The 15,837-nt window shown below is 38.6% G+C and overlaps 1 protein-coding gene and 1 long non-coding RNA gene across 4 annotated transcripts in view; one reads left to right on the plus strand and one right to left on the minus strand.

Annotated features, from left to right (window-relative positions):
- RNF24 (ring finger protein 24) overlaps nucleotides 1-15,837 on the plus strand; it is a 75,139-nt gene that overhangs the window by 34,064 nt on the left and 25,238 nt on the right. Inside the window, exons 2-3 of one of the 3 annotated variants that reach the window (XM_032295526.1) lie at nucleotides 2,237-2,305; nucleotides 13,926-14,075. In XM_032295526.1, the coding sequence (XP_032151417.1) occupies nucleotides 2,250-2,305; nucleotides 13,926-14,075 (206 nt within the window). In that variant the 5' untranslated portion in view covers nucleotides 2,237-2,249. Of the gene's footprint in view, nucleotides 1-1,923; nucleotides 2,306-13,925; nucleotides 14,076-15,837 lie in introns of those variants that run through there. The other 2 variants (XM_032295525.1, XM_032295527.1) reach the window with 2 other exon arrangements.
- Nucleotides 3,112-3,838, minus strand: LOC116562965. The gene is made up of 2 exons (XR_004274149.1): nucleotides 3,645-3,838; nucleotides 3,112-3,326 (listed from the first exon to the last, which is right to left on the minus strand). It is a non-coding gene; the product is annotated as an uncharacterized LOC116562965 (long non-coding RNA).

Here is a 15,837-nt window from a genome sequence, read left to right on the forward strand (position 1 = left end):
GCACAGTGGCTCACACCTATAATCCCAATACTTTGGAAAGCCCAGATGGGTGGATCACTTGAGTCCAGGAGTTTACGACGAGCCTCACTGACGTGGTGAAACCCCATCTCTACTAAAAATACAAAAATTAGCCAGGTGTGGTGGCACATGTCTGTAATCCCAGCTACTCAGGAGGCAGAGGTTGCACCCCAGCCTAGGTGATAGAGCAAGAATCTTTCAAAAAAAAAAAAAAAAAAAAAAAAAAAAAAGCCTGGGCATGGTGGCTCATGCCTGTAATCCCAGCAGTTTGGGAGACTAAGGTAGGCAGATCACTTGAGGTCAGGAGTCTGAGACCAGCCTGGGCAACATAGTGAAACCCCATCTCTACTAAAAATTAAAAAATTAGCAGAGCATGGTGGTGCACTCCTATAGTCCCAGCTACTAGGGAGGATGATTAAAAAAAAAAATCTTGTAATTAAAAAAAAAAAATTGGCAAGGTTGTTCCTTCTGAGGGCTCTGAGAAAGGATTTGTTCATGCTTCTCTTCAAGCTTCTGAGACAGCCAGCAGTCCTTCAGTCTCTCTGCTTCTGACATCACACAGCATTCTCTCCTGAATCTCTCTGTGTCTCTTTTCCTCTTATAAAGATACTAGTCATACTGGGTTACTCTAGTATAACTTTAACTTCTTAATTACATCTTAATTAATTATATTTTCAACAACTCTGTTTTCAAATAAAATCACATTCAGAGGTACTGGGAGTTATGTCTTCACCGTATCTTTTTGAGAACACAATTCAGCCCATAATTGGTTGTTTCTTTTACTGTTGACTTTTGTGTTTAGGTTATTAGCCCTTTGTCAGGCATAAGGTTTGCAATTTTTTTTTTTTTTTTTGCCTAGTCTTTAGCTTCTTTCTTCATCCTCTTGACAGGGTCTTTCAAGGCAAAAAAAAAATTTCATTGCAGTGAACTCCAGTGTATCAATTTTTCCTTTTATGCGCCTTGCTTTTGGTGTCAAGTCTTTGCCTAATCCTAGATCCCAAATATCTTCTTTTGTGTTTTTTTGTAACTGTATCATTGTTTTGCATTTAATGTTTAAGTTCATGATCCATTTTGAGTGTTTTTTGTGTGTGAGTATAAGATCAAGATTCAATTTTTTGCCTAGGGTTGTACCATTGTTCTAGCACTAACTGTTGAAAAGGCTATACTCTCTCCACTGAGAAAGGACTGCACATTTCTCAAAAATCAATTGGGTATATTTGTGTAGGTCTGTTTCTGGGTTCTTCATTTTGTTCCATTGACCTGTGCGTCTGTTCTTTTGCCGGAACCAATCAATGTCTTGATTAGGCTATGATGAGTGCTTACATTGAATAGACTGATTGCTCTCCATTTAGTCTTCTTTTTTCAAAATTGTCTTTCTGCCTAAATTTGCTGGAATTTTGATAGGAATTATGTTAAACCTATTTATCAATTTGGAGAGAATATCTTTACTATGTTGAGTTTTCAAATCCATGAACACAGTATGTCTCTGCATTTATTTAGATCTTAACCTGATTCCTTTAATCAGCATTTTGTCATTTTTAGCATACAAGTCCTGTACATGTCTATTGTCTTATTAAATTTAATTCTTTGTATTACTTTTTCTTTTTTTCTTTTCTTTCTTTCTTTCTTTTTTTTTTTTTTTGAGACGGAGTCTTACTCTTGTTGCCCAAGCTGGAGTGCAATGGGGTGATCTCAGTTCACTGCAACCTCCGCCTCCTGGGTTCCAGCAATTCTCCTGCCTCAGCCTCCCTAGTAGCTGAGATTACAGGTGCCTGCCACCACACAAGTCTAATTTTTTGGTATTTTTAGTAGAGATGGGGGTTTCACCATGTTAGCCAGGCTGGTCTCGAACTCCTGACCTCAGGTGATCCGCCCGCCTTGGCCTCCCAAAGTGTTGGGATTACCGGTGTGAACCACGGCACTGGGCCTGTATTACTTTTTTTTTTTTTTTTTTTTAACAATTGTAAATGTCATTGTATTTATAATTTCAGTGTTCCTATGTTCATTGCTAATTTATAAAAATACAGTTGATTTATATACATGTATCTGATATCCTGCAACCTTGCTGAACTCACTTATTCATTTTAGAAATTTGTTTGAAGATTCTTTGGGATTTTGTTGTTGTAGATGTTGATGTTGGCAAATAGGCTCAGTTTAATTTCTTCCTTTCTGATGTGTATGCCTTTTATTCCCTTTTCTACCTTATTGCACTGGCTAGAACTTCCAGCACTATGTTGAATAAGAGTGGTGAGAGCAGATATCCTGCCTTGTTCCTGGTCTTAGGGGGGTAAGTATTCAGTCTTTCACAATTAAGAATAATGTTAGCCGTATAGTTTTTGTTGTTATTGTTTGGTTGGTTTTTGCTGGTTTGATTTTTGTAGATGCTTTTTAACATGTCAAAGAAGTTCTCTTCCATTTCTATTTCTGGGAGTTTTTCTTTTTTGTCATAAATGGGTGCTGATGTTTATGAAATGTGTTTTTTTTAATCAGTTAATATGATCATGTGATTTTTTTCTGTAGCCATTTAATATGGGTAGATTACATTGATTTTTTTTTTTTAATATTAAGCCAGCCCTGCATCACTTGAATAAATCTTACTTGGTCATGGTGTTATAAAATTCTATTTACAGATTGCCAAAGTCTACTTGCCAATATTTTATTAAGAATTTTTGTGTCTATATCTGCCAGACACTGTCTTTATCTGAGTTTGCTGTCAAGGTCGCACTGGCTTCAAAAAAATGCCTTGAGAAATGTTCCCTTCCATTCTCTGCAAAAGATTGTCAAGGATTTGTGCTCATTCTTATTTAAACTTTTGGTAGAATTCTCTGGTAAAAGCTTCGAGGCCTGGAGCATTCATTTTTGTGAATATTTAAATGACTAATTCCGTTTGTTTGATAATTATAGAACTGTTCACATTATTTTATATTGGGCGAGTTTTTGTAATTCGTGGTTTTTGAGAAATTAGTCTGTTTTATTTATGTTACTAAATTCATGTCTGTATATGTATGTATACTTATTTATCCTTTTGATGTCTGCAGTGTCTGTAGTGATCTTTCCTATTTAATTGTTGATATAGGTTATTTGTATCTTCTCTTTTTTTTTTTTTTTTGTCATTCTTCCTAGAGGTTTGTCAGTGTTATTGATCAAAGAACAGACTCAACTTTTTGTTTCATTGATTTTTCTCTATTGTTTTCCTGTTCTCAATTTAATTGATTTCTGTTTATTATTATTTCATTTTTCTTGACCAACTTGCCCTTTTTCTAGGTTCTTGATGTAGTTTAGATTATTGATTTGAGACTTCTTATTTTCTTTTTTTTTTTTTTTTTTTTTTTTTTTTTTTGGGTTTTTTTTATTTTTTTTCCCCAGGCTGGAGTGCAATGGCGCGATCTCGGCTCACCGCAACCTCCGCCTCCTGGGTTCAGGCAATTCTCCTGCCTCAGCCTCCTGAGTAGCTGGGATTACAGGCACGCACCACCATGCCCAGCTAATTTTTTGTAGTTTTTTAGTAGAGACGGGGTTTCACCATGTTGACCAGGACGGTCTCGATCTCTTGACCTCGGGATCCACCCGCCTCGGCCTCCCAAAGTGCTGGGATTACAGGCTTGAGCCACCGCGCCCGGCTAGACTTCTTATTTTCTTATGTGTGCATTTAGTGCTATGAATTGCCCACTCAACACTGCTTTACTTATGTCTCTCAAATTTTGCTATGTTGTATTTTCATTTTCTTTCTTTCTTTTTTCTTTTCTTTTCGTTTTTGAGATGAAGTTTCACTCTTGTCACCCAGGTGGAGTGCAATGGCACAATCTCGGCTCATTGCAACCTTTGCCTCCTGGGTTCGATCAATTCTCCTGCCTTGGCCTTCTGAGTAGCTGAGATTATAGGCACCTGCTACCACACCCAGCTAATTTTTGCATTTTTGGTAGAGATGGGGTTTCACCATATTGGCTAAACTGGTCTCAAACTCCTGACCTCAGGTGATCCACCCACCTCAGCCTCTCAAAGTGATGGGATTACAGTTGTGAGCCACTGCACCCAGCCTTTTTTTTTTTAAACTGAGATGGAGTCTTGCTCTGTTGCCCAGACTGGAGTGCAGTGGCAAATCTTGGCTCACTGTAACCTCTACTGCCTGGGTTCAAGCAATCCTCGTGCCACAGCTTCCTGAGTTAGCTGGGACTACAGGCACTACACGACTACACCCAGCTAATTTTTTTGTATTTTTAGCAGAGACAGGGTTTCACCATGTTGACCAGTCTGGTCTTGGAACTCCTGACCTCATGATCTGCCCACCTCGGCCTCCCAAAGTGCTGGGATTACAGGCATTGAGCCACCTCGCCTGGTACTTTCATTTTAAATCAATTCAATTTATTTTTAAAATTTTTTAAGACCTCTTTGACTTATAGATATTTGAAGTGTGTTAATTAGTTTCTAAGTGTTTAGATATTTTCTGGCTACCTTTCTGTTAGAAATGTCTAGTTTGATGCAACTATGTGCAGTAACATACTCTGTTAGACTTTGATTTTTGAAAGTTTGCTTGAGATTTGTTTTATGACCAGGGATATGTATGATCTGTGTTGGTGTAGGTGCCATGGACACTTGAAAAGAATGTGTATTTTGCTGTTGCTAGGTGGAGTGCTCTATAAATTTTGATTATATCTTCTTGTCTAATTGTATTCCTTGCTGGTTTTCTAACTAGTTGTTTCATCAGTTGTTGAGAGAAGGTTTTGAAGTGTTTGAGTATAATTACAGATTTGTTTATATCTCCTTTCAGTTCAATCAGTTTTTGCTTCACATGTTTTACAGCTCTGTTGTTTTGTGCGTGCACACTTAATACTACCATATACTTTTAGTGAATTGACCATTTTATCATTACATAATGTTTCTTTCTCTGGTAGTTTTATTTGCTCTGAAGTCTGCTTTAATGTTAGTATAGCCGCTCCTGCTTTCTTTTGATTAATGCTTGCATTACATATCTTTTTCCATCCTTTTCATGTGCATGTATCATTATTTTTAAAGTGAGTTTCATGTAGACAGCATATTATTGGGTGATTTTTTTAATTCATTCCACCAACGTCTGTGTTTTAATTGGCATATTTAAACCATTTAAACTTAAGCTTGCCATTTTAAACTTTATTTTCTGCTTGTTTTCTCTATTTTTTATTTCTGTTACTTGAATAATTTTTTGAAGTCCATTTTGATTTTTTGTAGTGTTTTGAGTGTATGTCTTTGTGTAGTTTTTTTACTGATTGCTGTAGGCATTGTATTATATATGCAGTTCACTATTATCATTTTACCAGTTCAGACTATAAATCTTACGTCCTTTTATGTCCCTTTATCCTTCCTTAATTTTAATATGCTCATCTAATATTTTCTCTGAATACATTTAGAACCAGGTTGGCCACTTATAATTTTTCTTCAATCATTGACTGTAACTTAGAAAACTCAAGAGGAAGAAGTTTATTGTATTTCCCCTTATATTTGTTTACCATGTTGTTTCTTCCTTCTTAATGTTCTAGGGTTCCTTTTCTTATCATTTCCTTTCTGTTAAGACAACTTCCTTTAGTTACTCTTGAAGCATGGGTCTGCTAGCAACAAATTCCCTTTATTTTCCTTCATGTGAGGCTGTCTTGATTTCCTATTTCATTCCCGAAGGATATTTTTGCTAAATGTAGGATTTTGAGTTGATGGCTCTTTTCTTTCAGCACTTGAAAAATGTGTTCCTTCCTTTTGGCCTCCATTGTTTCTGATGAGAAATCTTTGCCTTTCATATTATTTCCCCCAATGGTATCTCCCTAGTTGCTTTCAAGATTTTTGTTGTTTTAACTCAATTACCTCTGGAAAAAAAAAAAAAAAGATTTTATTGTTGTTAGTTTTCAGAAATTTGACTACCATGTGTCTTGTAGATTTCTTTGGGTTTATTCTCTTTGGAGTTTGTTCAGCTTCTTGAATCTGTACATTCCCAAGTAGCTGGGATTATAGGTACCCACCACTGTGCCTGACTAATTTTTATATTTTTAGTAGAGACAGTGTTTTGCCATGTTTGCCAGGCTGGTCTTGAACTCCTGACCTCAAGTGATCTGCCCACCTCGGTCTCCCAAAGTGCTAGGATTACAGGCGTGAGCCACCATGCCTGGCCCTAGTTTACTTATGCTTTCCCCTTTCTTTTCCATTCTGCTGTTGAGCCCATTTACTTAGTTTTGTTTTGTTTTGTTTTAATTTCAATTACTGTGTTTTTCAGTTCTATAATTTCCATTTTGTTCCTCTTTATATCTTCTGTTTCTTTGCTGAGATTTTCAATGTTTTCACTTGTTTCAAGCATGTTCATAAATGCTTACTTAAACATTTTGATGATGGCTGTTTTAAAATCTTTGTCAGATAATTTTAACATTTTTGTCATTGGTGTTAGCATTCATTAATTGCCATTTCTCATTTTGATTTTGTGATCTTTCTAGTCTTGATATGATGAGTAATTTTTAATTGAAACCTGGACATTTTGCGTATTGTGTTATGAGACTCTGGATTTTTTTTTTTTTTTTTTTTTTTTGTTTTTTTTTTGATTGAGTTTCACTCTTGTTACCCAGGCTGGAGTGCAATGGCGCGATCTCGGCTCACCGCAACCTCCACCTCCTGGGTTCAGGCAATTCTCCTGCCTCAACCTCCTGAGTAGCTGAGATTACAGGCATGCGCCACCATGCCCAGCTAATGTTTTGTATTTTTAGTAGAGACGGGGTTTCACCATGTTGACCAGGATGGTCTCGATCTCTTGACCTCGTGATCCACCCGCCTCGGCCTCCCAAAGTGCTGGGATTACAGGCTTGAGCCACCGCGCCCGGCCGAGACTCTGGATTTTATTTAAACCTTCTGTGTTAACTGGCTTCCTCTGACACCACTCTGACAGCAAAATGGTGGGTTGTAATGCTACCTCATTAATGCCAGGTAAAGGTAGAAGTCCAGGCTCCCTACTCAGCCTCTGTTTGACACAACGGGGCAGGGACATGGCAGGAACGGGAGTTTCAGCTCTCAACTAGGCTTTCACTGATACCTCTTTGACTGGGACAGGTAGGAGTGCTTGTTGCCACTGTGTAAAATCCTGATTCTTCACTAGATCTGTCATCACCCTAATGAGGAGAAGTATAGTTTACTGCTGGATAGGGGTAAAAGTCAGGGTCCACATGTAGTCTCTACTGATATCACTGAGGTAGAGCCTCATTATCACCATGTTGGGTAAAAATTCCAGCTGGCCAGCATGGTGAAACCCCATCTGTACTAAAAATACAAAAATTAGCTGGGTGTGGTGGCACATGCCTATAGTCTCAGCTACTCAGGAGGCTGAGGCAGGAGAATAGCTTGAACCCAGGAGGCAGAGGTTGCAGTGAGCCAAGATTGTGCCACTGTACTCCAGCCTGGCGACAGAGCGACACTCTGTCTCAAAACAAAAACAAAAACAAAAAAATACCAGCTTCCTACTTGGCCTTTTCTAACACTATCCCAGCAAGATGGCTGGGAGGATCTTGTTGCATCCTGGCATGAGTGAAAATCTAGGCTCTGCCTTCAGCCTTTGCTGGCATGTCTTTAGGGATGTGGCCATAGTTTTTTCTGGGTTGTTTAGCTAAAGTAGGGCAATTCTTGTTTAAAAGCTTTCAGTCTTGTTAGACTACTCCTTTTTTGATTCTTTGGCTAGAGAGAACAGGTTCATTGGGCCTTTTTTTTTTTTTTTTTTTTCCTGGTCTTCACCCGTTGGCATTTCTGGTTTGCCAACTTTGTCAGCTCTACATCTGGGATATAGGAGACAAAAACAAAGCCCAGAGAACTCGTTACCAAGCTATTCCTTGGGTCCCCAGGTTCCTAGTTAGTGTGCTACCTTCTGTCCAACTTAATGTTCATTGTTTTTTAGTTATATTTAGCTGGATAAATAGGGAAATGTATGTCTATGCCATCTTTCTGGAGCCAGAAGTCTACCTGACTGTCTTTTAATGGACATATACACAGTGATTCTTCTATATTTTATTGTTGTATTTTAGTTAATAATGAAAATTAACATTTCTAAAGTACACAGCATGTGCCCAGGTACTGTTCTAAGTGTTTTTCATCTATTGAATCATTTAATTCCTTTAAAACTTTATGAAATAGTTACTACTACTATTCTGCCTTATCAGATGAGGAAACTGAGACATAGAAAAGATAAGTAACAAGCCCTAAATTACTGGCAAATGCATGGTTAAACCCCTGGCTGTCAGACTCCACAAGCCCACTGTCATATTCATGACCTAAGGTAAATCTCAAATCTATATGCTTTCCATTATAACAATTTTTTTTTTGAAACTTGTCATAGTTTTTCTATCCTGGAATTCAGAAATTTTACTTAGGATCTGTCTAAATATAGGTCTTAATTTTAAAGTAATTCTCTCTAGGACCCAGCATATCCGTTTGATCAGAAAGCTTAGGTCTTTCTACTGATCAGTGACATGTTTTTAAAATTATTAATTTTTCCTCTCATCCACCCACTCAAAAAGAGATTTTGCAGAAGGTGTTTCATGTGGCCATAAAGATACTCAATAAAGAACAAAGAAGTTAGTTCTTTCTAATGTGTCAAAAGCTTTCTTCTTCTTCTTTTTTTTTTTTTTTTTTTTTTTTTAAGAGATAGTCTTGTTCTGTAACCCAGGCGGGAGCATAGTGGCATTATCATAGCTCACTGTAACCTTGAATTACTGGGCTCAAGTGATCCTCCCATCTTAGCCTCCAGAGTAACTAGTACTACAGGCACATGCCACAATGCCCAGCTAATTTTTTTTTTTTTTTGAGACGGAGTCTTGCTCTGTTACCTAGGCTAGAGTACAGTGGTGCAGTATCTCAGCTCACTGCAACCTCTGCCTCCCAGGTTCAGGTGATTCTCCTGCCTCAGCCTCCCGAGAAGCTGGGATTATAGGTGCTCGCCATCACATCCTGCTAATTTTTGTATTTTTAGTAGAGACGGAGTTTCACCATGTTGTCCAGGCTGGTCTCGAACTTCTGACCTCGTGATCCACCTGCCTCAGCCTCCCAAAGTGCTTGAGATTACAAGTGTGAGCCACTGCACCCAGCTTCGGAGCATTTCTGAAGCAAAACTAGAATACTCACTCTTGGGAAGATGGTATGGTATTGTGCAGGGAACAGGAACTGATCTAAGAAGAATGTGGCTACCAAACATGCTTTGAGGAATGCTACTGCAGCCTCAAACCAAGCTACTGCTGTGGTGTATTGTATTAAACTCAGGTCCTATAGGCATCCAAATCTCAAGTAATCTGTCTTGGAACTTCTTTGTTCTGAGATTGCTGATCAAGTTCTCAAATATTCTTATATTTTTGTTTGTTTGTTTGTTTTGCCTTGGTTTTAATAAACTGACTAGGTGGTTTGAAATTTAGGCTGAGGCTAGAGATTTCAAGAACTGTGAATTACATAAGGGGAAAAAAGGTTTTCGCATGAATGAAGTTGGAAATGCCAAGTAAGATACAACACTGTACTGTGTGTTCTATTTTTCCTCTTAACTCCCACAGGGAACAATTATTAAATAACTTACATTTGTAAGATTTCAATAGCAAAGAATGCATATTACTAAGATGAGGAATATGTAGCTTTTTTAAAATTTATTTTAAAATATTAATACTTGGCCGGGCCTGGTGGCTCATGCCTGTAATCCCAGCACTTTGGGAGGCAAAAGCGGGCAGATCACGAGGTCAGGAGTTTGAGACCAGCCTGACCAACATGGTGAAACCCGTCTCTACTAAAAATACAAAAATTAGCCAGGTGTGGTGGCATGCGCCTGTAATCCCAGCTACTCAGGAGGCTGAGGCAGGAGAGTCACTTGAGCCCGGGAGGCGGAGGTTACGGCGAGCCAAGATGGCGCCACTGCACTTCAGCCTGGGCAACACAGTGAGACTCCATCTCAAAAAAAAAAAAAAAAAAAATTAATACTCATGCTGAAAATACATTATAATGAAAATTTTGTAAAAACTAATATATCACTAGATCAGGATTAACATCTTGGAATAATCTACCATCTTCTTAAATTATTGGGCCAACATAGGGAGAAAATCCTAAAATATATTCTGCATCAACATATCCTCTACCAGCCTTCGTACCTCTGGTAATTTAGGCTTATTAAAAGGCCCTGCCGGCTAGCAAGGACTCACAAAAATCTCAACGTCCAACCACCTGCAGCACTGAGGCAGATGTCTCTTCCGTCTGGTGACAGAGCTGCCTCTAATGCTCTGTGTGTCTGAGTCTTCGTTCAGAATACTGCAAGAATTGTACCCATTGTGAAGACCCTGCCAGGCAACATTCCCACACCACTGGCCTCACTCCTAACTAGCCTGTATTAATGGCTGTCTTTGGCCATACAAGGTTTCTGGTTCCTGCGTCTGGGGGCCAGGTTGGCAGGCTACCTGACAGAAAGCTTGTCAATGCATGGCCCTGTGGAAGGGGCACTTGGTTTGGTGGAATCCTCTCCAAAGACATGATTTTTGTCAAGGTTTCTTTAATGGTATTTACTACTTTCATGTAATGTCATTCCCTTTCCCCAAACACACACACACACACGCATGCCTTAATATTTTTGTCCTCTTAAAGTTTTCACACACTTCATTATCTGCTATCTCATTTTTTCCTTTCAGGAAAAAAATGGAATCCCTTAAAGTTGATAGATAGGACACTCATTATCCCATTTGAAAGATAAGAAAATTGAAGTATAGATGGGCCAACCTCTGACATTTAGCTAGTGACATCCTGGGAACAAGCATCCAGATTTGCTGACTGCAAAACTGTCTGTCTTTCTATTGTACTTTCTGTCACTTGCCTGTTCCTCTCTGTTAGCTTGCCCAATATGGATGTTTAATCTCTTTCTTTTCTTTTTTTCTTTCTTTCTTTTTTGAGACAGTCCCATTCTGTTGCCCAGGCTGAAGTGCAGTGGAGCAATCTTAATCTTAGCTCACTGCAACCTACCACCTCCTTGGTTCAAGCGATTCTCCTGCGTCAGCCTCCCGAGTAGCTGGGATTACAAGTGTGCGCCACCATACCCGGTTAATTTTTACATCTTTAGTATAGAGACACGTTTTCGCTATGTTGGCCAGGCTGGTCTTGAACTCCTGACCTCAGGTGATCCACCACCTTGGCCTCCCAAAGTGCTGGGATTACAGGCATGAGCCACTGCACCCAGCCTGATCTCTTATTTTCTAAGGTGAGAGATATCTTACCAAGCCAATCTTGTCTGTGGAGGGATATTTCTAAGGGATTAAAAGACAGCCATCTAAGTCTTGACTATAACAAGCGTCATGAAGTGAGGCCCTGTCAGAAATATGAAAGCTAAGAGCTAAGTTTTATGCAGCTGTAATTTTCTAATAGCTCTACAGCATATGTGCTATGTATTTTTGGTAAAGCACTCCTTAACTACACCTTCCCTTCCCTTCCTAAGAAGATCTGAATGTAGGAAAAAGAAAAATATGTATTTGAGTGAAAGCACTTGCTCTAACTGAGCCAACCCAGAAAATGGCCGAAGGTTCAAAATTAAATATTACCCATTATTTATGTTTGGAAGCTCTCAGAGAAGAATTTTTATGAGATGAATTTGTTTTTTGCAGGTGCCAACTTCCTGATATACGTTACTAGAGACTGGAAACTAATAATAAGATTTAGGTTTCAGATATAGCCAGTTAGCATCTCAATGGTGTCAACAGTATAAATATACTCTCTGGGAGCCTACAAGAACATTAAAAATCTATGAACACATTTTTAATTTACCATGCGTAAATAAAAGTAGAAGCTTTCTTTGCTTGGTAGAGTTTTGTTTGGGTTTGGATTTGTAGTATTCATAGTTATAATTGCATTATCAGTCTTTGATCTTAATAAGCAGGCCTGGCAGCAGCTTTTTATTTGTAAGGAATCAAAATTACAAACTACAGACTTATCACTTACAAGAGGGGCACCCTTTTTCTGTGGAATTTTAACTGTAGTGATCAGTAAGTATTATCAGACTGACAGAAATAGTCCTTTTTTTAATGTTTAAACAACACTTACTGTTTCTGATTTAAAAAGTAGCACATGAGAAAGGCAGTGGAGCATATGGACTGAGGGCACTGAGTCTGGAGTTGGAGAGACTGTGACTGTGGTACATACTTGGTCAATCATGGCATGGGACCAGAACTGTCTAAGCTTCAGTTTCCTTGTCTATAAAATGGGGAGAAATTATGGTACCTACCACAGAAGTTTTATATGAGGATTAAATAAAATAATACAGAACATTCTTAGAATAGGGCCTGACTTAATAAAGAGAGTTAAAAAAAAGAAACCAAAATGACTGGCAAAACTACAGCCACTGGTTTTGTTTTGTTTTGCTGTTGTTGTTTTTAAGAAACAGGGTCTCTTAGAACTTGAGGATAAGTGGTAATATTAAGGGAGGAAGGGAGGGAGGAAATGAAAAGAAGAAACAGGGTCTCACTCTGTCGCCCAGGCTGGGATACAGTGGCGCACTCATAGCTCACTTCATCCTTGAGCTCCGGGGCTCAAGAGAACTTTCCACCTCAGACTCCCAAGTAGCTGGGACTATGGGCATGAGCCACCACACCCAGCTAAGTTTTTTTATTTTTAGAAACAGTCTTACTGTGTTACCTAGGCTGATCTCAGCCTGAAGGAATCCCTGCCTCAGCCTCCTAAGTGGCTAGGGTTTCAGGTATGAGCCACCATACCCAGCTCCACTGTTAATGTTTTGATGTGTTGGCGTTCAGGCTTTCTGCTTTACGTACACATACACACACACACATGTGTGTGTATTTACAAGTTTACCAAAAAATTGTATTATATTTTATATGCAATTACATCCTGCTTAATTTTTCTCACATATCTTAATATTTCTCTCTCTCTCTTTTTTTATTCTTTTTTTTTTTTTTGCTGTGTTGCCCAGGCTGGAGCACAGTGGCACAATCTCAGCTCACTGCAACCTCCACCTTCCAGGTTCAAGTGATTCTTGTGCCTCAACCTCCCTAGTAGCTGGGATTACAGGCATGCTGCATCACGCCTGGCTAATTTTTTTGTATTTTTTTAGAGAATGGGTTTCGCCAGTCTCTCTCTTGACATTAAAATTTATTTGATTCCAGGCACGATGGGTCATGCCTGTAATCCCTTTGGGAGGCCAAGTGGGGACAATTCCTTGAGCCCACAAATTCAAGACCAACCTGGGCAACATGCTGAGATCCTATCTCTACGAAAACATTTTTTTAAATTAGCTAGGCACACATCTGTAGCCCTAGCTATTTGGGAGGTTGAAGCAGGAAAATCGCTTGAGCCCAGGAGATTAAGGCTGCAGTGAGCTGAGATCACACCATTGCACTCCAGCCTGGTGTGACAGAGTGAGACCCTGTCTCAAAAGAAAAAAAAATTACTTGAAAATGTTTTCATGACCCTTTAATACTGTAATATATAACCATATAATTATTTATTATGTCCTTTGTGAGATATCTAAGTTATTTCTAGTATTTTACCATTATAAATGTTGCTACTTCAAGGTTTGAGTTATTAGGTTAAAGGCTAAAGGGTTTGTAGAATCTTAAAACTTCTTTTTTTTTGCACTTCTCTGAGGTTGAACATTTTTATGTTTATTAATTATTGGCATTATTTCAGTGAAATGCCTTTTAGTGAATAAATGCACCTTGCGAAGCTTTTTATGTAGGATCTCTAGTCTCTGAAATAGTGCCAGGTACATAATACTCAGTAAATATTTGGCATGGTGAATGAATGAATGGATGAATGGCAAAAATATTAACACTTTATCTACCATATTTTTTTCAGATGGGGTCGTTGTGCCTCCATACATGCACAATGATAATGCTATCTTGGTTCTTAATCTTTACCTAATTTTTTTTCATTCTTTTCTTCCCCCACAGTTCATCCATGAGCTCAGATTTTCCACATTACAACTTCAGGATGCCTAATATTGGATTTCAGAATCTGCCTCTCAACATATATATTGTGGTTTTTGGTACTGCTATATTTGTCTTCATCCTTAGTTTACTCTTCTGTTGCTACTTGATTAGGTAACTAATTTTCTTTCTATGTTACTTCAAAATATGTTAAACAATCAATAATAAATCAGATTTCTATCCTGATTTTTTTTAATTAAGTATGATAATTGGCAAATTTTTTAAAAATTAAAATGGCTTAACATTTTAATCTGTGCATTAGTAATCAGTAAAACACCTTTATATAATCTGCAGTCTTATCTACTGATGAAGTGTTTTACTCTGTAGAAGAAAATTGTCCTCATTTTTATTTCTGCCTTTCTACCTTTTTACCAAATACACGTCATTGTTTGTCTCCAAGATTTAATCTATTCTCAGAGATTTCAAAATTACTTTTCAAGAAGGTGTGCCATCCTTGTTAGTTAAAGTCATTAGGCATCAGAAAAATAGGGGAGGCTGGGTGTGGTGGCTCATGCCTGTAATCCCAGCACTTTGGGAGGCAAAGGGGGGCAGATCACCTGAGGTCGGGAGTTCAAGACCAGCCTGACTAACATGGAGAAACCCCATCTATACTAAAAATACAAAATTAGGTGGGCGTGGTGGTGCATGCCTGTAATCCCAGCTACTCAGGAGGCTGAGGCAGGAGAATCACTTGAAACCCAGGTGGCAGAGGTTTCGGTGAGCCGAGATCGCACCACTGCACTCCAGCCTGGGTGACAAGAGCAAAACTCTGTCTCAAAAAAAAAAAGAAATTACAGTTGAAAATTATAGGGGAGGAAGTGATAGGGTAACACTTAAAAGTGAGTGGCGGCCAGACACAGTGGTTCACACCTGTAATCCCAGCACTTTGGGAGGCCAAGGTGGGCAGATCATGAGGTCAGGAGTTCAAGACCAGCCTGACCAACATGGTGAAACCCTGTCTTTACTAAAAATACAAAAATTAGCTGGGCATGGTGGCGCATGCTGGTAATCCCAGCTATTCGGGAGACTGAGGCAGAATTGCTTGAACCAGGACCTGGGAGGTGGTGGAGGTTGCATTGAGCTGAGATCGAGCCACTGCACTCTAGCCTGGGCTACAGAGTGAGACTCAAAAAAGAGAGTGACAGAGTGAGTCAAAAAAAACAAGAGAGTGACAACGGTTTGAAAGAACTGCTGCATTGAAGCTTAGGATACTGAGCATGAATAGATAGAAAGATTAGAGAGCAATGTGGAGAATCAGGCTGAGACTGGAGACCACAAATTTGCAGTGGCCATAAGCTACATGGTTTTATCATTTCTCTAGCACTGTTCAGCATTGTTAATCATGCCCTCTTAAATACTTTTTAGATATCTATTTCGCAATGCAAAATAAAATAATAGTGCAATTAAAATATTAGATAATTAATGGGAGTTAGAGTAATGGAGAAATCAAATTAACTTCATAGAATGAAGTTAATATAAGGGAGAACTTTCTAGAAGGGATGGATTTTGAGCCACAGATGAAAGAAGAAAGCACAAATTGATCTGTGCTGTAGCTGGAGGTAACAAGTTCTGTTTTGGGAAAACATGCAGATCTAATTAAAATATTCAAATAAGCAAAATGAATTAACAAATCAAGCCTTGTTTTAATGACTTCTAATGGAATTCATTTTCTTTTTTTTTTTTTCTTTTTTTCCTTTTCTATTTTTTTTTTTTGAGACAGGATCTCACTCTGTCACCCAGGCTGAAGTGCAATGGCATGATTATAGCTTACTGCAGCCTCAACCTCCCAGGCTCAAGCAATTCTCCTACCTCAGCCTCCCAAGCAACTGAGACTACCAGCACATGCCATTATGCTTGGCTTTTTTTTTTTTTTTTT

This window comes from Sapajus apella, unplaced genomic scaffold, assembly GCF_009761245.1.
Source record: "Sapajus apella isolate SASKATOON/1434 unplaced genomic scaffold, GSC_monkey_1.0 scaffold33, whole genome shotgun sequence".
Classification (NCBI taxonomy): Eukaryota; Metazoa; Chordata; class Mammalia; order Primates; family Cebidae; genus Sapajus; species Sapajus apella.